This window comes from Chiloscyllium plagiosum, unplaced genomic scaffold, assembly GCF_004010195.1.
Source record: "Chiloscyllium plagiosum isolate BGI_BamShark_2017 unplaced genomic scaffold, ASM401019v2 scaf_14406, whole genome shotgun sequence".
In the NCBI taxonomy this organism is placed as follows: domain Eukaryota; kingdom Metazoa; phylum Chordata; class Chondrichthyes; order Orectolobiformes; family Hemiscylliidae; genus Chiloscyllium; species Chiloscyllium plagiosum.
This window is the reverse complement of record NW_025215249.1, coordinates 54,436-77,331: the sequence shown is the minus strand read 5'-3', so window position 1 is coordinate 77,331 and position 22,896 is coordinate 54,436. Positions and strand designations below refer to the sequence as shown.

The following is a 22,896-nucleotide window of genomic DNA, read 5'->3' as shown; positions in this document are numbered from 1 at the left end:
AGTGTGGATCAGAGTCTAAGCCAGAAAAGGAGCTTTTGTTGTGTATGTAATTGATAATACAAATATGTCACATCACTATTTATAGGAATAAATGGAACTGTACAGAAATATTAAAAGTTTTAATAATATTTTATCATAAAAATAAAATAGTTTACAATGTATTTTGGCACAGATTGTTATAAACCACTTGATTTTTAATGTGAACTTTAATAAAGAAATTATCAGCTTTGCTACTCAATATTTTAATGATTATCTTTATTGAAGCAGTTAGCCTTGTTACTTAAAATGTAAGTTACCTCGGGTTGGTGGCCTGTAGGTTAAACAGCTAATGCTTGGTCTTTTGATTCTGTAATAGTCACAGAATAATGGGTTGTCAATGTTTACACAGCACCAGTTGTATGGATCTAGGTCAAATCCTGTGAGGAAAAATTGATAATTGCATGAATTGTACAGTTGTATACACCTATGAAGTTATCAGACAAAGTGGAAAAATATTTTGTAACAATTTCAAATAAAAACATACTCTTGTTCAGACTTGAGGGATCTGATGGTCTAGCTGTCCAGTAACGTTCCTGCCAACCTTCAAGAAATGCATTCCTCCTACTGTAAACACACCGTTGGCCAGCACCAATTGCATTTGGGCTGGTACTACGAAGAACTTTGGTTGTAGCATCTGGTAAATTCAACAAAAGACCACTTTATGACAGAATTCATTGCAATTGCTTTGACAAGTTAGCACCACCAAATGATATCTGGTGTCAGACACAAATTTATCAATAGCATGCTTTCAATTGTTCCAAATTATGATATGATGAGAAGGTATCAGTTATATCTTCTTGCATGCAGGTGCTATGTACAATAAGTGAATTGATGACACATTTGTAAATAACATGCTTCCAAATAGAGAATTTGTTCTGTTATTGCCTTTGGTTCATAACAGCTTTTGCTGTTATAAGTTATAAGTTTTCTTAGTGCACTGTTTTGAGAATGTACTTTCAAATCAAAGAAATCATAGCCATTGCAGACAGATAACATCCAGAGAATTAGCACTACTTGGCTTTAGTTGTTCATTTTCTTTCTGAAAAAAAAACATGACCATGGTTTGTACTAAAAAAATTCCAAACAATTTAAGATATCCTGATTCTGCTGAAAGATCTCTGACCTGAAAATTACCTGTTTCTCTCTACAGATGCTGGCTACCCTGCTGAGATTTTCCAGCATTTTTATTCTTATATAATAAATCCATACCTTGACTGGACCTTCGGAATCGATTGTCTACTTGTCCTTGAGGAAAACTGCATGGACAGGAAAGTAAACCTTGGTTCCACTGAGATGGATTTGGCTCTGAACTAAACCAACTCAAGCAGTCTGCTTTGTAATTAATCTGTGGTGTGCCCTCAGTCAGTTTGTACAGTCGTAGGCCTTTCAAATCTAAGGAAATACAAAATAGATTTCAATTCAGATTTCAGCACTAATCTCAAAATAGTAACAATTGTATATTCACTTCATATGATCCAAGCATGAAATTAAATTGTCATACTGGCATTTAATTACAGATGGATCTTTTGGCATTCTCCTGCATTAGGGTTGCAATTCAAAATTGGCAAACTTGACTGAACCCATGAGTTGCCAGGGCCAGGCTTCAATGAGAAATTTATATTTTCATAAAAATATTTTATATTTGGACCAGACACCTGACCAGTGCTAAACAAGTTTACTGAGGTGAAGGATTAGAGCTGTGATGGAACTGATTACACTGTAAATTCCTATATCCCTTGCATATTTAGATATTCTGAATGCATTATAGTAATATTAAAAATACTTTTTAAAAGTATAAGATCTGAATTTGAAATTAGAATTATTTACGAGTCAATTATACTTTGAATGTTGATCACCAAATCAAAGAACTGCAATGATTTAGAATGAGTACTTACCAGGTAAGTACTCAATTCACATTAATCATGGATTTCTAAAATTTAGATAATAAGAAAAAATATCCCAACTATGATTTCCTCTTAAAATAGAATAAAAGGAAATAAACCTGTATTTGTCCCAGTATATTTATCAGGTCGAAATCTTTCAGCAACTGTAGGAAGTTTTATTTGCTCGTCGTTCATAAAGAATCCATCGCCACTATGACAAAAAAAAGGAAAACATTAATGTAATTTGGTCACATAATTGCTGTTTGCTTTTAGTATGTAACTTGCATGAAAATTATAGTGGCCATTTTGTACATGGCTTCGAGGCAACATGTGTTTCTCTTGGGTTTCCAACTTGTCATGACTTACAGTTTGAACTGAACTATTTGCCATGCTTGCTGAGAGTTTAGGTGATGAAAGAGGCTTATGCAATATTACTTCTCTAGAAAGGTGAGGAACTTATATAGATTGAAGCAACAGTAGAGCAGAAATCATTTTGCATTGGTAGGATGGTTAAAGTGCTGACTGCAATTAACAACATCCTTGTATAATTTTGTATAACGATCTGAATCTCTTTAATTTTCTTAAAGTTTGGAAACAGTCAGATTACATGTGATCAAGTGTGAATCCTTCAAGTTAACGCCAGATTTTCCATGAAGTATCCATCCAAATAATTCTGCCCTCTCCAAACTCTTCAAGGTTTACAAGGCTTTTGCCATAGATAATTACTAGTTGAGTGATACCACTCCAAGGTTGCAAAACTGGACTTTGCAGCACTGATAATGTCAGGATTATGGAAACCCTAAAGGAATAAGTGGCACGGTGTGCACTATGAATCATTTACAGTATATCCCATGGGTCATCCTATGCTGGGCATGGTATCAGTACAGGTAAGCCATGTGTGTGATCAAAGTGTGAGGAGATTTTGGTAGTGACTGCAAACAGTTGTCCAAGCATTTTGCTGAACGATCACTACAAAGATCAACAATCTGTGTAGCTAATTCTGAGCTGCAGAGAATCCCCACTAGCATTGTTTAATGGGTCGGCCATCCAAATCACAAGTGAGGTGCTTTTGACTAACATATGGTAAGTAAAGTTTGTCAAAGCAGTCTGGCTTGTCTTTCGCCACCATAGCAACATTTTATCCCATCTCACTATCCACTGGGGGTGCTCCATAACAGTATTTCTTTGTCTGCTTATAACATAAAAGCCACAACAACCTTTGCAGAATAACTTCATCTAACAACACACAGACTTATCCAAAAAAAAACACTCTTCTACATTCCCTTGGTGTCTGTGTGGCGATATCTTTTTCTCTCCTAGTGTCTCCACACTTTCCTAGCCCAATGGCTGCCACATGGTCAGTCAACCGATGATGAATTTAATTGGAGGAGACTGTAGATGGCAGTGCAGGATGAAAGAGTTGAAGGTCTAACTTCAGATGGTGTTGCCTCAACAAAAGTAACAGGCAACAGTAAGGGCATTATTGCAGCCAAACTGAGAAAGGGCACCAGATTTTTACACCATGGTTTGACTGATCCTCCCATTGTGCAGCATCTCCTCAACTCTCAAAATTAATCAGAAACCAGATTCCTGACTGCCATGTGAGCCTGCAAGCCTCTTTTTTCAAATTAACTCAAAGGCTGAGGTGTTGCTGGCTAGGCCAGCACTGATTTCCCATTTCTAATTGCCCAGGGGGCATTTAAGAGTCAACCACACTACTGTGGGTCTGGAGTCACATGTAGACCAGAGCAGGTAATGATGGCAGTTTCCTTCCCTAAAAGGCGTTTGATGGGTTTTTCCTGACAATCAACAATGGATTCATGGTCATTATTTATGAATAATTGAATTCAAATTCCGCCATCTACCTTTGTAGCATTCGAACCCGGGTCCCTAGGATATTACTGGGTCTCTGTATTAACAGTCCATTGATAATACCACTAGGCCATCACCTTCCCTTTGAGAGCTGAGATCCTCAGTCATGATGGCAGCAGCCTGAACCTCCCTGCCATCAAATATGGATCTTATGACCTCTTACTGATCTCCCAGTGCAGCAATATGAAGTTGAGGCTTTCACCTGTGCTGCAGTAGAAGCTGTAAAAATATACACCAATACCGTACACGACTGTGTCTGTGAATTCTGTCGTCACTACCATGGTGGAAAAGGATGAGTTCAAAGGTTGTGTGATGTTCTCTTCCAGAATGAAGCTAGATTTCTTCATACTTCTTTTCTGCAGTAGGAGGTTAGCTACTCTACCAAAGGATTCCCAACATTTCAATGTACAGTACATGGGCATCAGGGTTCTTCAGTATTCCTCCACAATGAAATCCTTATCTGAATTCCCTGTCCCAAATCTTAATCTTTAACATTTTGTCACATAATCTACCCTTTCTCACTGCTCAAATTGTAGCATTAAAGTGGTTGGTCACCTCCTATCTCCCTACTGCCTGTCCAGTACTTATAAGGTACAAATTATAAGTGTGATGGAGTACTCTCCACTTGCTTTGGGAGGCGCATCACCAATAACCATCAAGAATCCTTCACTTCCTCTAGCACACTGTACTATCTATAAGACACAGTGCATTGCAGTAACTCACCAAGGTTCCAATGACAGTACCTTTCAAATTGGTACCTCTACCATATAGCAGGACAAAGGTAATAGTTACATGGGAATACCACCATGCTGTAAGTTCCCATCCAAGTCACACACCATCCTGACATGGAACTAAAGTGCCATTCCTTCATTGTTGCTGGATCAAAATCCTGAAACCAGCTTCTGAACAGTACTATCTGGAGCACATGCAAACCTAGAATGATGTTAGGCCACTTGTTGAGCCTAGAAGCAGCCAGCATCATGTTACAAAATTATGAGGGGCATGGAAGGGGTAAAGAGGCAAAGACTTTTCCCTGGAGTCAGGAAGTTCAGAAGTAGAGGGCATAGGTTTAGGGTGAGAGGGGAAAGATATAAAAGAGACCTACGTGGCAACTTTTTCATACAGTGCATGGAAAGAACTGCCAGGGGAAGTGGTGGAGGCTGGAACAATTGCAACATTTAAGAGGCATTTGGATGGGTATATGAATAGGAAGGGTTTGGAGGGATATGGGCCGGGTGCTGGCAAGTGGGACTAGATTGGGTTGGAATATCTGGTCGGCATGGACGGGTTGGACCGAAGGGTCTGTTTCCCTGCAGTACATCTCTATGGCTCTATAAATGAACTAGATGTCAGCCCAATCGATCCAGTAGAGCCTGCAGTGCCAGTCAATAATGAGGGGTAATCCTTTCAGCAGCTGGCACAGATGGCCAGCATTGTCCTGAGGTCAAGTGATAGTTTTTCTTCATCGGAATTTCTTTTTAACCATCCAGCTGCTGGTATTGTGGATTTATTTTTTTGCCCACACAATTTCAAAGTATTTGGTTCTCAGAACTCTGAACAACAGCAAGGACTTCTCATGCATCATTTCTGATTCTAGTCAATTTGAAGTCTCGCTTATAGATGCCCTTGTATTGCAGATGAGGCTGACCTGTTCATTTTGTGGCAGTAGCAAGCTCTCCAAGAAGCAGGCCTTTTGAAATGTTGCCATCATCCATTTGGGTCACACGACACAGCCAAAAAATGTTGTGACTAATCCAAAAGGGCAAATATGTTAGGGGCCCCTCCTCTTTAACCCTACCCCCTGTGCATCTGTATTTGACAATCTCTCCTGGCAAGGTTCATCAATATCCAACCTGATGGTAGAGGAAGCCATTCAGCCACTTTTCCTGAACTGCATAATTGTCCATATTTTGCAAGTTTAAAAGGAAGGTGCTGAGAACACAAGTTTTAATCACATGGAGCTTTATGCTTTTTGTTGGTTTGTGTTGGTCCACACCTGTCTTTTGAACTTTGAAATAATAGCTGTGGCTTGGTCATCTTGATGCTGATTTTGAGATCAACGGGCAGGTATATATGAACATATTTTGAGCAGAAGTAGATCACTTTGGCCATGTGATTCATCTGTGGTCCTGACCTCCTCTGAATTGCTGTAGTTTAGCCTGGGATTGCGAGGTATCCAATCTACATGCACTGACATAGGAAGGGGCTAAATAGGGCTTGATAATAGAGAGGCTATGTGCTGGCAAGGAAAGGCTAAGACATTCACATTCCTTTTCATAATATTTGTACTTTTAGGCCGTGGCAAGTGCTGAAAGTAAGGGATAAAAAGCAAAATGCCTACAAAACATCTCCCACTATGCTAACATTATCCAAGAGATGTTTTGCCATCCAACTAAACGGACAATGTTATGATGACTCATACAGAGAGGATCCTTTATGGTGAGATAATTAATTTATCCTATCCTCATTACAAGGCCAAATCATCTTAGTCATTATAGGATTAAGTATTAAATATCATATTGAGGTTGGGCCCAGAATATATAGTTTCAAAAACTGTCCTGAATACATCCTCTAAATTCACCTTCCAGGATACCTTTGTCAAGTTGATTAGTCCAAATATAAATAGGTATGTTATGATGCAATTTGATTCAAGTTTATTATTTAAAAAAAACACTCTCAAAAGCAGGGTGGCAATGTGACAGTGATAAATTGACTGATTAATGAAAAGTATACATTATATAAGGATATTATGGTCTATTGCTGAATAATATCTAAAAGAGAGCAGCTTCTCTATTGTACACAGGGCTAAACCTACCTGCTGAAGCCAATAAGAAGGTCTTTAGAAGCAAGTGTTGATACATCCCAGTTCATTCCACCAGACTCATATAACATTACAACATATGAAGTGCTGCCATCTGTAGTGATAACTGCTTGGTAGGTGTTCGTCTATAATTAAGGTATTGAATATAATTGTTAGATATTTTTGATATCAGAGTATTAATTTGGAACAGAGAGTATGGTAACACATTTGTTGTGCTGAGATTAGAATGAAAAGCTATCACATTTTAATGCAGATACAAAGCTCTTAATAACACATTTTGGGGATTAATTCAGGGGTAAATAATTAAATGTCCTTGGATGTAATCAATCCTCATTTTTCTGCTTTGCATTTTAGAGTTAGAAGTGTGTATGTGCCTTTCATGGCAAATATGAAGTCATTTAATCAGTTACCAGTTGAAATCAAGCATGTCAAGTAATATTCAGAGTAGATGAGATGAACAACACAGATGCATCTAAGGTTAGGCTAGATAAATACATGACAAGGAAGGAATAGAAGGACAGGGGTAGATAAATTAGAATGAGAATAAATAAATTGGGATGGAGCACAAACACCACTTAAAGAGTTTGTTTCTGTGCCACAAACTGTATATTTTTATACTTAAAAAATTATGAACAATTCTAGAATTAGGTATTACAGAGTAAGGACATGAATATAGTCACCACAAGTCACAAAATTGCAAGAGAAAAATAAAGTACAATATTGAGGAAAAGAAAATACATAATACTACAAATCTTAGAAATGTCTTTACATTTTATTTGAATAAAACATACTAAGCTTGTACACACATACCTTACTTCTTGTTTCAACCAGAGTAGCTGCAGGTACTTTATCCCAGGTTATCTTTAAGGTCCATTTGGCTTTATATTTAATTTTGAGTTGGTCAGATATTATTCTTTCTACATTCTGTGTCAAGTTAAAAAATTCGGAACCATATGTTTTGTACTCCTATGAAATAAAAGTGCTGTGATTACAGAATGAATATTGCCTCATGTTGTTATTATCACACTAACATAAGGAATTACAGGACTTGTGATGATCATTGGCTAGTCTCAATAATGAGCAACTATTTCTGGTATCTTGCAGTAAATCACTGGAGTGACAGTGCAAATGGCGATCGCTCAAATGTGCACCCCTTTAAACCTTAAACTTTTTCAATTGACCAATTATTTTTTAAGCTGTCACTTTTACCCCTATCTGCTTAAAGTTATTAAATTTAAACTATGTTTTAAGCTTGAGTTTGTGCCTTTTGGGTTTTGGGTAAACTTAGACATATCGTCAGGGTTCACTTTACTCATTCCTTAAAGATTCTGAAAAATTGAACACTTTTTCCACTGAGCCTCCTCTGCTCCAGAATAAACAATTTTACATTCTTCAATAATTCCTCATTTCCTAAATGCCTCAAACTTGTAACAGCTGCAGTTTATGGGCTAACGTGTTCTTGGGATTGTTGGTGTAAATATAATTTTCAATGACCTGACTGAATAAGAAGAGCTTCAGACCTAACAGGCTGGCTTTAAGAAAAATTAGGAATTGTTTGATTTTAAATTGATATCAATGATATAGAGAGGTGCAAAATGTACCCTGGAATTTCAATGTTCTCCACCAAGAATGGCTCAACAGCAGCACTACTGATCAAGCTGATTGGGTCCTAAAGGATATAACTATGAGACCGGGCCTGCAGCAGGTAGTGAGGGAAAAACAGACTTGACCCCACCCCCCCAATCTGCAGACTGTACATGTATGTGTCCATGACAATATCTGTAATAGTGGCCACCTCACAGTCCTTGTGAAGATGAAGTCCCGCCTTCACACTGAGGATACCCTCTATCATGTTATGTTGCTCCATCACCATGCTAAATGGGACAGGCTTCAAACAAACACAGCAACTCAAGACTGGGCATTCATGAGGTGCAGTGGTCTATCAACAGCAGCCAATCTGTACTCCAGCATAATCAGTAACCTCATTGTTCGGCATTTCCCCTACTAAACCATTACCACCAAGCGAGGAGATCAACCTTGGTTCAATGGAGAGTGCAGGAGGGCATGCTAGTAGCAGCACCAGGCACAGCTAAAAATTAGGTATCAACCTGGTGAAGCTACCAAACAGGACTACTTACATGCCAAACAGCACAAGCAGAAAGTGATAGAAATAGCTAAGCAGTCTCAGAACAAAAGGATCACAGCTAAGCTCTGCAGTTCTGCCACATCCAGTTGTGAATGGTGAAGGACAATTAAACAACTCACTGGAGGAGGAGGCTCCACAAAGATCCCCATCCTCGATGGAAGAGTGCAAAGGATGTCTAAAGTTTTTGCAGCAATGATTTGGAGGAAACTGTGCTGGTCTAGGACACAGCAGAATATAGATCAGTTGGAGACATGGGCAGAAAAAAATGGCAGATATAGTTTAATCTGGATAAATGTGAGGTGATGCATTTTGGAAGGTCAGAAACAAGTAGAAATTATACAGTGAATGCTGAACCCTAAGGAGTATTGATAAGCAGAGGGATCTGAGTGTGCAGGGCAACAGATCACTGAAGGTAGCACCACAGATAGATAGGGTAGTAAAAAAGGCTTATGGCATGCTTGCCCTCATTGGAAGGTGCATTGAATATAGAGATAAACAGGTTATGCTGCAACGTCATAGAACTTTAGATAGGCCACACTTGGAATACTGTGTACAGTTCTGGTCATCACATTACAAGAGGATGTGGACGCTTTGGAGACGCTTTGGTACAGAAAAGGTTTACCTGGTATAGGGGATTTTAGCTATGAAAAATGGTTGGATAGACTATGTTTGTTTTCATTGAAATGCAGGAGGTTGATGGTGACCTAATAGAAGATTATAAGATTGTGAATGGCATGGATAGAGTGGAAAGTATGAGGCTTATTCCCAGGTGGAGGGATCAATTACTAGGGGACACAGGTTCAAGGTGTTGGGGGGGATGTTTAAAAGAGATGTGCGGGGCAAGTTTTTCACACGAAGGGTGGTAAGTGCCTGGAATGCATTGCCAGAGGAGGTGATGGAAGCAGACACTGTAGTAACATTCAAGAAGCATCTGGATGAATACATGAGTAGGAAGGGAATAGAGGGAAATAATCTAATCACTGCTTTTTGATATTTAATGAATTCAATCATTGAATCAACATCTTGAGGTTACCATTGACCAGAAACTCAACTGGACACACCATATAAATACAACGGCTACAAGAGTAGGTCAGAGATTAGGAATACCGTGCCAAGTAATTCACCTCCTGACTCTCCAGTTTGTACCGTCCACAAGGCACAACCCAGCAGTGTGATGGAATACTCCCCATTTGCCTGGATGAGTGCAGGTCCATCAACACTCAAGCATCTTGACATCATCCAAGACAAAACAGGCTGCTTGATTGGCACTACATCCACACTCTCCACCACTGATGCTCACTACATGTACTACCTAAAAGATGCACTATAGAAATTCACCAATGATCCTCAGACAGCACTTTCTAAACCCATGACCACTTTCAACGAGAAGAACAAGGGCAGCTGATTCATGGAAACACCACCATCTGCAAGTTCTCCTCCAAAGCACTCCTTATCCTGACTTGGAAATATATGACTGTTCCTTCACTGTTGCTGCATGAAAATCCTGGAATTTGCTCCCTCAGGGCATTGTGGGTTTACCTACAGCACATGAACTGCAGTGGTTCAAGGAGGTGGCTCACCACCATCTTCTGAAGGGCAGCTAGGGACAGGCAATAAATGCTGGTCAGCCAATGATGCCCATGGCCAATGAGTGAGTGAAAAAAATGACAACAGATGAGTCACACAATTATGTTGTTGCTATTTACAAGACTTTATTGTTTACGTAATGGCTGCTGTAATTCATGACGTTACAGCTATGATACTTCTGATAAACCTAATTGGCTATGCAGCATATTGTGAGTTTGGGAAAGGCTGTTTAAGAAGGGTGGTAAGGACAAGCCAGGAAACTATAGACTAGTGAGCCTGACCTCACTGATGGGCAAGTTAGTGGAGGGAATCCTGAGGGACAGGATGTACATGTATTTGGAAAGGCAAGGACAGATTAGGGATAGTCAACATCGTTTTGTGCGTGGGAAATCGTGTCTCACAAACTTGAGTGAGTTTTTTGAGGTAGTAACAAAGAGGATTGATGAGGGCAGAGTGGTAGATGTGATTTATATGGACTTCAGTAAGGTGTTCGACAAGGTTCCCCATGGGAGACTGATTAGCAAGGTTAGATCTCACATAATACAGGGAGAACTAGTCATTTGGATACAGAATTGGCTCAAAGGTAGAATATGGAGGGAGTTGGTGAAGGGTTGTTTTTCAGACTGGAGGCCTGTGACCGGTGGAGTTCCACAAGGATCGGTGCTGGGTCCTCTACTTTTTGTCATTTACATAAATGATTTGGATGCGACCATAAGAGATACAGTTAGTAAGTTTGCAGATGGCACTAAAATTGGAGGTGTAGTGGACAGCGAAGAGGGTGACCTCAGATTTCACAGGATCTTGACCAGATGGGCCAATGGGCTGAGAAGTGGCAGATGGAGTTTAATTCACATAAATGCAAGCTGCTGCATTTTAGGAAAGCAAATCTTAGCAGGACTTATACACTTAATGGTAAGGTCCTGACGAGTGTTGCTGAGAAGACATCTTGGAATGCAGGTTCATAGCTGCTTAAAAGTGTGGTCGCAGGTAGATAGGATAGTGAAGAAGGCGTTTGGTATGCTTTCATTTATTGGTCGGAGTTGGAAGGATATGTTGCGGCTGTACAGGATGTGGGTGAAAGGCTGAACAGGCTGGGGTTGTTTTCCCTGGAGCGTCGGAGGCTGAGGGGTGACGTTATGGAGATTTACAAAATTATGAGGGGCATGGATAGGATAAATAGACCAAGTCTTTTCCCTGGGGTTGGGAAGTCCAGGACTAGAGGGTATAGCTTTCAGGTGAGAGGGGAAAGATATAAAAGGGACCTCAGGGGCAAAGTTTTCACACAGAGGGTGGTACATGTATGGGATGAGCTGCCAGAGGAAGTGGTGGAGGCTGGTACAATTGCAACAGTTAAGAGGCATTTGGATGGGTATATGAATAGGAAGGGTTTGGAGGGATATGGGGTGGGGGCTGGCAGGTGGGACTAGATTGGGTTGGAATATCTGGTCGGCATGGACGGGTTGGACCGAAGGGTCTGTTTCCATCTCTATGACTTTATGACTCTATTACATTAATTGCAACTTCATTTTTTGAATTGTGCACAAACGCTGGAAAAATCATGACAAATGCACATCATATTTCCAATTATTTTATGATTTCCTAATTTGGATGCATGAATATTGTTTCACTGGAATAACTACTGGTACATTCAGATATTGCTTCAGTCTGATAAAGAAGTCACCCTACACTTTACTGATACGCTCACACGTAATTTTCAAGATTTTTGAGCAATTACATTGATCAAATTTAATTCCACTGATTCTCAATATAAATTTTGATCATTGTTTAATAAATCTTGTACCTGATAGAAAACATTTCCAATGCTGCCTGAGATGTCTGCATCACTCCAAAACACAGCAATCATTGGTGGTACAGTACTTGCAGTAAATTCATTAAATGGATTTGTATAATCGAAAATCTCAGTCTCTGATGCCGGAAAAACGATCAAACCGTTGTCTGTGAACTGTCAATCAAAAAAAGATGATTTGTGCCTTAAAAAGTAATTTAAACAAACTGCAAAGGGAAAATAATATCACCAAAATATAAACAATACCAGCAGACACCTACAAAACATATGCAGTCTATTTTGTAGACTTAATCAATCACATCCATTCCACACATCACCTCCTTCCCATGCAATCACAATCTCCCCATGCTATCCCATTCCATGATTCCCATGCCATCCTTCCCCATGCCATGTTATTCCATCCTTCCTTTTTGATCCCTCCCTTGCTATTGCAGCTCACCATCACCTGCCAATCCCCACCTATGCCAATCATACTCCAGCTAAATGTTCTCTCCTCCTATGTCATTTTACATCCTCCATTCTCTGAAATGCCATCCCACCCTGTGCTTTCCATCAACCTCCCACCACCACCACTCTGCCACAAACCTAACTCCCCGCCCTCTCCCAAGCTGGTGACTGCCAAATGAACAAAGAGAATGAGGCATGTAATGCAGGAGTGCGTATTGTGTTTCAAATACTGCCTGATAATGTTTCCACGGTGAAGTAAAGTCAGAGTAAAGGCCACTTCAACACATGTAGCTCTGCTGCAGAGGGCAGAGGAGAAAGAACAGAAAAATAATGACAAGGGATTCAATAATTAAGGGAAAGGACTGCAGTTTTGTAGTCGCAGACATGTCTCCAGGATGATTTTCTGTATCTTGGTGCCACAGTCAAGGTTGTCACTGGGTGACTGCAAACCATTCTGAATGAGGAAAGTAAACAACCAGATTTTGTGGTCTACTTCAGAACCAAGGATGGTTAGTAAAGAGGAGTTAGAGCCTTCAGACCAAATTTTAGGCAGTTGAGAAAGAAATTTAAAACATAAACTCAAGCTTGTTATCTCTAGACTATTTACTGGCACACATGACTGAGTATAGTGTGAGGTAGATAGTGCAGATGGATGTCCTGCTGGTGACATAATACAGGAGGGAAGGCGTTAGATTCCTAGGCGTTTGGGTCAATTTTGGTGAAGGTATGACATACTCAAAGGGATGGGTTACATCACCACAGTGATATGACAAACACTGACAAAGACCAGTTTGCTCCCCCAGTTGAGAATTTGAAAACCAATTTGACAGAGGGATGTGAAATTGAGCACAGATTCAGAGTAGAGAGAAAAAAAGCTGAAAAAAGATCAAAAAAACGTATAACTAAGTACGAAAGGCTGGGGAAACAAAAGCAAGAAAATATGCAATAAATAATTTATTTATGATTACAGGGATGCATGCTAATAGAATGAGGGTAATGAATAAGACAGATAAGCTAAAGGCACACATGGACACTTAGAACGATAACATTATGGCTATTGCTAGATCATAGCATAAAGACAGGTAGGAATGGCAAGTCAATATTTTGATCACTCGTTTTTCAGACAGGATATAGTTTAAAAAGGGAGGGTTTTCAAAATATGAGTTAAAAGAAGCATTCACAGCCATGAGGAGGTATATTTACTAGAAGGATTATTTAAAGTGGCCATAGCATTGATTTAAGGACCAAAAAAGACTTTGACATTGTTGGAAGTAAACAACAGAATACAATTCTATACCCTTAGATGGATATAGAGTGCAAGCATTTTTGGAAACTGCTGAGAAGCCTGGAATTATTATGGTTATATTAGTATAAGATTTCAACTACCTTGTTATTAATTGGGATGAAATCAATATAAAGTAATATAAAGGACCAAGTCTGTAAACTGCATTCAGGGGAACATTTTTTAGCCAGTACATAGTGAGACCGACAAGAGAAGTGCAAGTTTTGGAAGTAATTTTGTGGAATGAGGATTTATTAGGTTGAAGGGATATCAGTAGGAGAGATCTTCTCAAGATAATGATTATAACTCTGAGTTAGCATAGTCATGAAAAAGGACAAAGACCAGAAATAAAAATTCACAATTGGGGAAAGGCCCATCTTACAAAGTCAAAATATGATTTAGCACACATGGAAACAACTGATTGGAAACAACAAACTGTACCTAAGCTAGTGCCCGAGCAGCAGGAGGCACTTATACAGAACACAGAAAATTCAGAACGAATACATTTGCATAAGGTAAAAAAGAGTTGTATACTGAAAATTTAAGACTCCTATATATTACAGGATGACATACAGCAAAAGGAAAAGAATGCTTCTGTGTTACTTGAAAGGTTAATATTGCCTGTCCAAAGTAACATGTTGGAATGGTCATTTGGCATGAACCTTTCCCAAATTAAACCTTGGGGGTGGTGGGTGAGGTAAGGTGTTAAACAAACATTAATTGTTCTCAGATGGGGAGGTTGTCTGACTGCATCACTATAACTGGTAAAACTGTGATGAACTAAAGCTTCAGTGAAAATCACTTTGAGCACTTACATAAATTAAAGGATAACGAGTTTTTCCAAAAGTGAAGTCAATCTCTGGCTTAAAAATGGGAGAGACGACATCAGATGCTGTTTTTGGTAGCAATTGATCACCAACATCCTGTCCATATTCAAAAAGAATGGCAGCTAAACAAAGGGAAAAAAAAGATGAATTGAAATAAGAAATATTGTCACAAAAATGCTAGAAACCGGTATTTTAAAATTCATCCTCAAAGTATGGGTGGCATAGGTAATGGTGACATTTATTATCCATTTGTACCACTCTGAGAAGGTGGTGGTAAGATATCTTCTTGACCCACTGCATGTTTCGTATATGTTGATCATAAAGCATCCACCAAATTGGTGTGGGAATTTAGAGAATAGATGGAATACAGAATTATACAGAATAGAGAAAGACCACTTCTTCCATTGTGTTTTGACTTATCCTAATAGTACTACTGTACTTCTCAACAGCTATTGTCTTTTTTAATATTTAGTGTCAGCCATAACTCGGCTGTAAGCAACTCCTGCATCTGAGACATATGATTGTAGATTCAAGTCCACTCAAGCACAAAAATGATGCAGAGTTGTAGGTGATTGATCATGTAAATTCTCCATCTTTGATTTTCATGTTTCCCCATGAATAGGAATATATTTGGTGTCATGACCCATGGCACTCGCACCTTGGGGCTATCAGGGACAAGCAGCTGGTGATTTTCTATCCACTGGGTTGAACAAATTATGTGTGATTTGCTGCAACTGCAGGGCATTGGAATCCTGATTATTGAGAATCCAAGCACGGTTGTACCTGCTTCATGATCTTCTTTCTTTTGAAACCACGGTGAAGGAGATGGCACCAATTCCTGATATACGCTTCTGTACATGGAGCACTAAAGATGAAAATTTATCACACTGGGACAATAACTGAGTTGGTGGGCTGAATTTTCCATGTGTTGGGCTCGATTTTATATGGTTCCATGGTCTCCTTCCCAAGCTAAAATGCTGCATGTGCTTGTATTTTTCCCAATATCCTAATGGCTAGCAGCAACAATTTAATGCTGGGTGTGACATTAATTACTTCTAGGTGAGATTTTTGCTGCTTTCTCAGAAGAACATGCTCCTGACCAATCAGACTGAGACCAGCTCTGTAGCCCCAACATCTCGCATTGGGAGTGTTGGCCACACTGTGACTAGAAGCAGTCCTTAACATTGAGAAACCCTGAAAAGGCCATGGGACTGTGTGAAAGGCATTAGGACACAGCCAGCTGGGTGTTAGCAGCTTGACGGGGAGTGGTTTAAAACTGACATCCTGAGAGTAACATGTCTGATGGGCTTCAATGGTCAGCAAATGAAGTCTCCTCACAGCTTATGCATTTGCCAAACAAATGACGTGTGCAGTTAAAGCTACTGAACTTTCCCCATGCGTCTCAATAGACTCTAAGTACAAGTGGGCTGACCATGTCCCAAAAAATTTCAGGCAGGAAATCCACCTACAGGATTTTATGTGGCCATCAATACTGCCAACCTCAGCTTTCAAATTTGTGGTCTGAACCAGGCCAGTATTCTGGAAGATGACCAATAGCAAAGGCATCTGGGATTGCTGTTTAATCAGAGACTGCTGGCTAGTTCAGGCAGAGAGCAGGATATCAGCTTCCACAGTAGCTGGACTTTTACTGTGGAGCTGAGGTGAAAACCTCAAAAAGGAGTGTGGAGTAAAAAGGCTGTGAGAATCTCTGTAACCCCTATTCTAATGGCAAGATTTTACCTGTGCTCACACCTCATGTGTGCATCATTAAACAGTCAGCTTGCATCTTATTCCATTGCCATTCCAAACTCCCGCTGTGAAGTTTCCCTCCACAGAATAGCTGAGATTCTGACACACATGAGCTCGGAACACACAATTTATTTTTCAAAAGACAACCCTCTGTTGATATCCCAAATAGGTAACAGTCCATCACTCAGTAAAGTCTCAGATATTTTATAATCAACCTGCTCAGCAATGTTATGATGCATCTCTAGAGCTGGTGGAGCCAGTCTTCAGGTTAGAGGTAGGGCCACTACCACTGTACAATAAGAGGCCTGACATTCTCAAAAATCATATTTGACTTGAGAATCAGTTGTTAAGTGCCCATTCAACAAACTTAATTATTTATGCTTGGATCACAGCCATCGCATAGATTAATATAATCCAACCAAATTCATTTTCTCCAATTTTCCTTATTCCCCTGCGTTCGAATCTGGTAGAATTCCTCCTGTTTGTACATCAAACTAAATTGGTTCAACATAAGTAATAAAGTACTTACGTGTTACATTGGCTTGAGTGGTTTGGACTGTTGATCTTACAGTTGTAACTGTAGAGATGGTGCTTGAGGGCATTGGGGTAGTTGTTTTTGTGGGATTTGACGTGATTGTTGAGATTATTGGAGTTGTGGAGAGTGTGGCTGAACTAGTTTTGGTTGTTTTGGTTGTGGTGGTTAAGGTAGTTGTTGGGCTCTTTGTGGTTGTAGCAGCACCTGTTGTAGATTTTGTAACTGCAGGGACTGGTGTTTCACTGGTACTTGTTCCCATGGTGTCTGTGGTTGAACTAGTTTTGGTTGTTTTAGTTGTTGTGGTGGTTAAGGTAGTTGTTGGGCTCTTTGTGGTTGTAGGGGCGCCTGTTGTAGATTTTGTAACTGCAGGAACTGGTGTTCCACTGGTACTTGTTCCCATGGTTTCTGTGGTTAAACTAGTTTTGGTTGTTTTGGTTGTGGTGGTTAAGGTAGTTGTTGGGCTCTTTGTGGTTGTAGCGGCACCTGTTGTAGACTTTGTAACTGCAGGAACTGGTGTTCCACTGGTACTTGTTCCCATGGTGTCTGTGGTTGAACTAGTTTTGGTTGTTTTGGTTGTGGTGGTTAAGGTAGTTGTTGGGCTCTTTGTGGTTGTAGCAGCACCTGTTGTAGACTTTGTAACTGCAGGAACTGGTGTTCCACTGGTACTTGTTCCCATGGTGTCTGTGGTTGAACTAGTTTTGGTTGTTTTGGTTGTGGTGGTTAAGGTAGTTGTTGGGCTCTTTGTGGTTGTAGCGGCACCTGTTGTAGACTTTGTAACTGCAGGAACTGGTGTTCCACTGGTACTTGTTCCCATGGTGTCTGTGGTTGAACTAGTTTTGGTTGTTTTGGTTGTGGTGGTTAAGGTAGTTGTTGGGCTCTTTGTGGTTGTAGCGGCACCTGTTGTAGACTTTGTAACTGCAGGAACTGGTGTTCCACTGGTACTTGTTCCCATGGTGTCTGTGGTTGAACTAGTTTTGGTTGTTTTGATTGTGGTGGTTAAGGTAGTTGTTGGGCTCTTTGTGGTTGTAAGGGTGCCTGTTGTAGATTTTGTAACTGCAGGACCTGGTGTTCCACTGGTACTTGCTCCCATGGTTTTCTCTGTGGTTGAACTAGTTTTGGTTGTTTTGGTTATGGTGGTTAAGGTAGTTGTTGGGCTGTCTGTGGTTGTAGTGGCGCCTGTTGTAGATTTTGTAACTGCAGGAACTGGTGTTCCACTGGTACTTGCTCCCAAGGTTTTCTCTATGGGTGTAGTTATAGTTGAGGTTGTTCCTGTCGTTGAAGTTGCTTTTATACTTGTGGCATTACTTGTTGATGTTGTAACTGCTGGTCCCCGGGTTGATTGCTCAGTCATAGATGTAACCAAGGTACTATCTGTTAAAGGTACAAGGAACAAAATAGTATTGATGTTTGAAGGGTTGTTGCACTTAGAGTCAGAGACATACAGCATGGAAACAGATCCTTTGGTCTAACCATGCTGAACATATCCCAAACTAAACGATTCCCCCCTGCCTGCCCCTAGCCCGTATCCCTTCAAACCTTCCCTATTCAGGTACTTATCCAAATGTCTTTGAAACATTGTAACTATGCCCATATCTACCACTTCCTCAGGAAATTCATTCCACATGTGAACCATCTTCTGTGTAAAAAATATTTGCCCCTCAGGGTTTTTTTAAATTGAAGTACTTGATACTGAAACAGTGACTATAGGAAGTCCTGTAAAAGCATTCAAAAAGACAACAGCTTAATAAAATGACACATCCAAAAATATTTGTAGATACAAGGGAAGAGTTAAAGGAAGCAAAAGCTTTGGTCAAAGAAGTACATTTTGAGGAGATTTATCAAGCAAATTGAGAGGTATGAACAGGCAAAAGAGTGGAAAGCACAAATACAGGTAGGGACTGTAAGACATGGCTAAGAGATTTAAAGGCAGTGATAGCGAAATAGGCACAGGATAAGTGATGTTTTGCAATTGGAAGAACAGGCCACTTGGTGATGACTTGGCTTTGGTTTGAAACTAATGTCATGGCAAAGACTGAGCCCTATCAGGCTTACTCTCAGTGATAGGTTTGAGTGTTTTTTAAAAATATTTTGTGGATGCATGTTCAGTGTAAAGAACTGTACTTAATTACCCTTCCCCTAATTGCACTTTAGAAGATGATAGTGAGGCATGGTGGACATAATTACGTTAAATACACCAACCATAATAGGCTACCAATGGAACATTAGGTGAGCCGTGCTATGGATGTTTAGCAAGAGCAGGGTAGACACTGGGTCACCACATGAAAGGCCAAAGAATGGTGAGGAAGACGCAGATAAATAATGCATCACAGTCACAGTTAAGATGTAGACTGTACATTTGTACATACAGAGTACATTGCTTCTGTAGCCTCATGCAAATGAGAAGAAGATTTTCTAGACTATGGATAGCTGGGTGACTGGCCAGGTTCATCCTGATTAGGTAAGTGATATTGAGAAGTAGTGTGACATGCATTCTGCTAGGAACTTAGGAACCAGAGTGGGCCATTTCAGCCCCTTCAGCCTGTATGACATTCAATTCTATCATGGGTGATTTGTATTTTAATTCTACCTATCTTCCATTGTATAATAACACTTAATACCCTCCTCCAATGCAGATTTTAGGGCTGATAAATAGTTACAGGTAGGACTTGAACCCAGGAGTTTTGGAGTGGTATTTTTTGTCCTCCCCCAAACAGATTTGAAGGCTGTCAAGCATTCAATAAGATGGGATTGTTGCACATGGAGAGCCCCATCTCTTTCATACCTCCACCCAATTAACTCTTGCTCGCCTTCCTACGCTACTGAAATGGAAACCATTAAGTCAGAGGACCTGATATCAGGAAAAAGGAGGAGCAAGTTGAGGGCCACTCCTTGCTATGGCTGCCCACTCAGCCTTTCATAATGCCCACTCTGTGACAACCCTCCCAACATCACCCATCTCTGGACTGCACCACTGCTTAATCTTGGGTCTCCAGTTTGTGTTGTTCGAGCAGCAGCCACTGCCTTCCCAGTGCTGTTTGCTGCTGAGAAACCTGGCTGATTAGCTGGCAGCACTCAGTAGGCAAGTCTGTTTTGAGAAAGGGTCACGGGACTTGAAATGTTAACTCTGCTTTCTCTGCACAGATGCTGCCAGATCTGCTTGAGGTTTTTTTTCCAATAATTTCAGATTCCGCTTCTGATTTCCAGTATCCACAGTTCTTTGTCTTTTTTTTTGCCACCCCTGGGATCTGATCCTTTGGAAAACTGGCCAGTGGCTTGGTAAAGGTGATTGGTTGGCCTGTGATATGTAAGCCATACCCCAAGAAGCCAACACAGGTCTCCTACAGCAAGTTCGTAACAGTCCAACATCTCGAGGAAAACTATTCCCTCCCTATACCCCCAAAATATCTCCACAGCTTTTTGATAAGAATTTCAGATTTCAACAGTAACTGAAGTGACAGTCTATCAGTAGATACACAGTTGTATAGCCTGGAGTAGGGAGCATGACTGAATGGGCAGAGAGAAAGTATTAGCAAAGAAAGATCCCAGCTTGCCTTCAGTACTCAAATTTCAGACAGGTAAAATTCGATAAGTTGAATGTGTCAATTGACAGCAAGCTAACTCGATTAAAAAAACTTAGGGCACAAAAATGCCTTATTCTGAAATTAATACAATGTTGACAATCATGTTACTCCCCTCTTGAAGATCAGGTTAACTGTGCCTAATTCTGCTGTTTTTTTAAAAATTAACCCATTCAGAGATGTTATGAGACATTTCTGGAGTAGGTGGGATTTGTAGTTGGCCTTTTGAAGTGAGGTAGGGACACTACCACAGAACAAGAAGGTTCTCTAATTATTGTTGTATCCTGACCCAAAGGCTGCCTCAGGTACTGCCGTTAGAATTTACTTTCTTTGGGAAGGCAGCCGTGTCGTGGTGCTGTCACTGGACTAGCATTTCAGAACCCCAGGCTAATATTCTGGGGAACATGATGTCAAATACTACAATGGCAGATGCTGTAGAAATCTGGAATAAATAGTTGGCCCAATGATGATAGTGTAACCATTGACAATTGTGGAAATAAACCCATCTAATTCACTAATGTCCTTTAGAGAAGAAACTGCCACCCTTACCTAGTCTGGCCTACAGCTGACTCTGGATCCACAGCAATGTGGTTGACTTGCAACTGCTCTCTGGGCAATTAGAAATGGGCAATAAAGACTGGCCTAGCAGGCAAGGTCTGCATCCCATGAATGGATTAAAAAAATACTTTTAGTCCTTTCTCTACATACACACACCCCTCTGCTTTGAACAGCAGACAAGGTACTAGGTGTGTTTTCCAACTTCCCAATTGTTGACTCATCTAAAGGAAAATAATTCAGCTATCACCTGTCTGACACTCGTTGCAAAATTAGTGACGGCAATTTTCCAGTTCAGAAACCTAACCATTTTGTGACTTTTCAATGACTAAAGCAAAACAAAATAGATGAAAGAAAAAAATGTGACCATCTATGGACAAATGCCGGCCTGCTAGAGTTCTGATAGATGCCTGCTAGATGCCTGATAGCTTTTAGAGTTAAGCAGCATCAGTTATTTCTCATAAATTGTCAAACTTGAGTCGATTTCAAAGAATAGAACAAAGAAGAGCACAGTACAGGAGCAGGCCATTTGGCAGACTAATAATGTACCAACACATGATGCCTATTTAAACTGAAAACCTTTTGCCTCCACACAGTCATATCCCTCTATTTCATGCTTATTCATATATCTGTCAAGATGCCTCTTAAAACTTTGTATCCGTTTCCACCATCTCCTTTGGCAGCGCATTCCATGCACTTACCACCCTTTGTATAAAAAACATGCCTACCATATCTCTTTAAACTTAACTTCTTTTACCTTAAAGCTGTCCCCTAGAAATTGATGTTTCCACTCTGGGAAAAAAGGCTCTGATTATCCATTCTATCTACACGTCATAATTTTATAAACTTCTATCAGGTTGATCCTCATTTTTCAACATGAATGTGAAAACAAGCCAAGTTTGTCCAATCTCTCCTCATAGTTAATACTCCCCAGACTGGGCAACATCCTGGAAAACCATTTCTATACCTTTTCCAAAGCCTCCACATTCTTCTGGTAGTGTGGCAACCAGAAGCTTACACAATATTTCAAATATGGCCGAAGGAAAGTTTAATACAACTGCACCATGACTTGCCAAATCTCATAATCTATGCCCTGATGGATGAAGGCAAGCATGCAATATGCCATCTTGACAACTTTATCCAAAGATCAAATTATTATCCTCATTCTTAAAGAAACCATTGGCTGTTTTGTTCAATTGACTCATATCTGTGTCAATACAATAATTTGCTTGAAATGTCTAAAACTTTGAAAAAAATCAATATGCCACATGGACTGCATGACACTCTTCTATCGTTTGTATGTGATTTTTATAAATTTCAATCAAAAAATATTCGTCATCTCATTTTGTTGCATTAGAAAGACTAATGTGTGCAACTGCTATTAATACAGTGATTATTTTAAAAGGACAGAGGATGAAAGAGAATTATATCACTCACCTGTGCAGTTAGGGCCTTCATATCCTGCTCGACATGCACAGTTGTACGATCCAACAGTATTGACACACATGGTGTTGTTTTTCCAGGAACACACAGAAGGGTCAAGACATTCATCCACATCTAAAAGTGTAATGCAGAAAATCAATGTATATTCTTGTGTTTATTGGTGAGCAGTTTCTAGTGATCGGTAGCTTTCCTTTCGTTATTCAAATACAGGTTAGATTGGCACAATGAAAAGAATTGCCTGGGAATTTTGATGAATGTGTGATAGGGTTTCATAGTTGATTAGTTTGACTGGAATTGGAGATTGAGGAGTGATGTGCTTGTTTTA

At 40.0% G+C, this 22,896-nt stretch overlaps 1 protein-coding gene across 1 annotated transcript; it reads right to left on the bottom strand.

Moving 5' to 3' along the window:
- Window positions 1–296: 296 nt before the first annotated feature.
- On the bottom strand, window positions 297–22,685 carry LOC122548231 (mucin-4-like; the record flags this gene model as incomplete). Its single annotated transcript, XM_043686772.1, has 10 exons — window positions 297–416; window positions 524–673; window positions 1,249–1,431; window positions 2,042–2,133; window positions 6,610–6,740; window positions 7,426–7,581; window positions 12,150–12,311; window positions 14,700–14,833; window positions 16,990–18,366; window positions 22,566–22,685. Coding segments are annotated over 10 exons (2,625 nt in total), but the record flags the coding sequence as incomplete, so codon positions are not given.
- Between the last annotated feature and the right edge of the window lie 211 nt (window positions 22,686–22,896).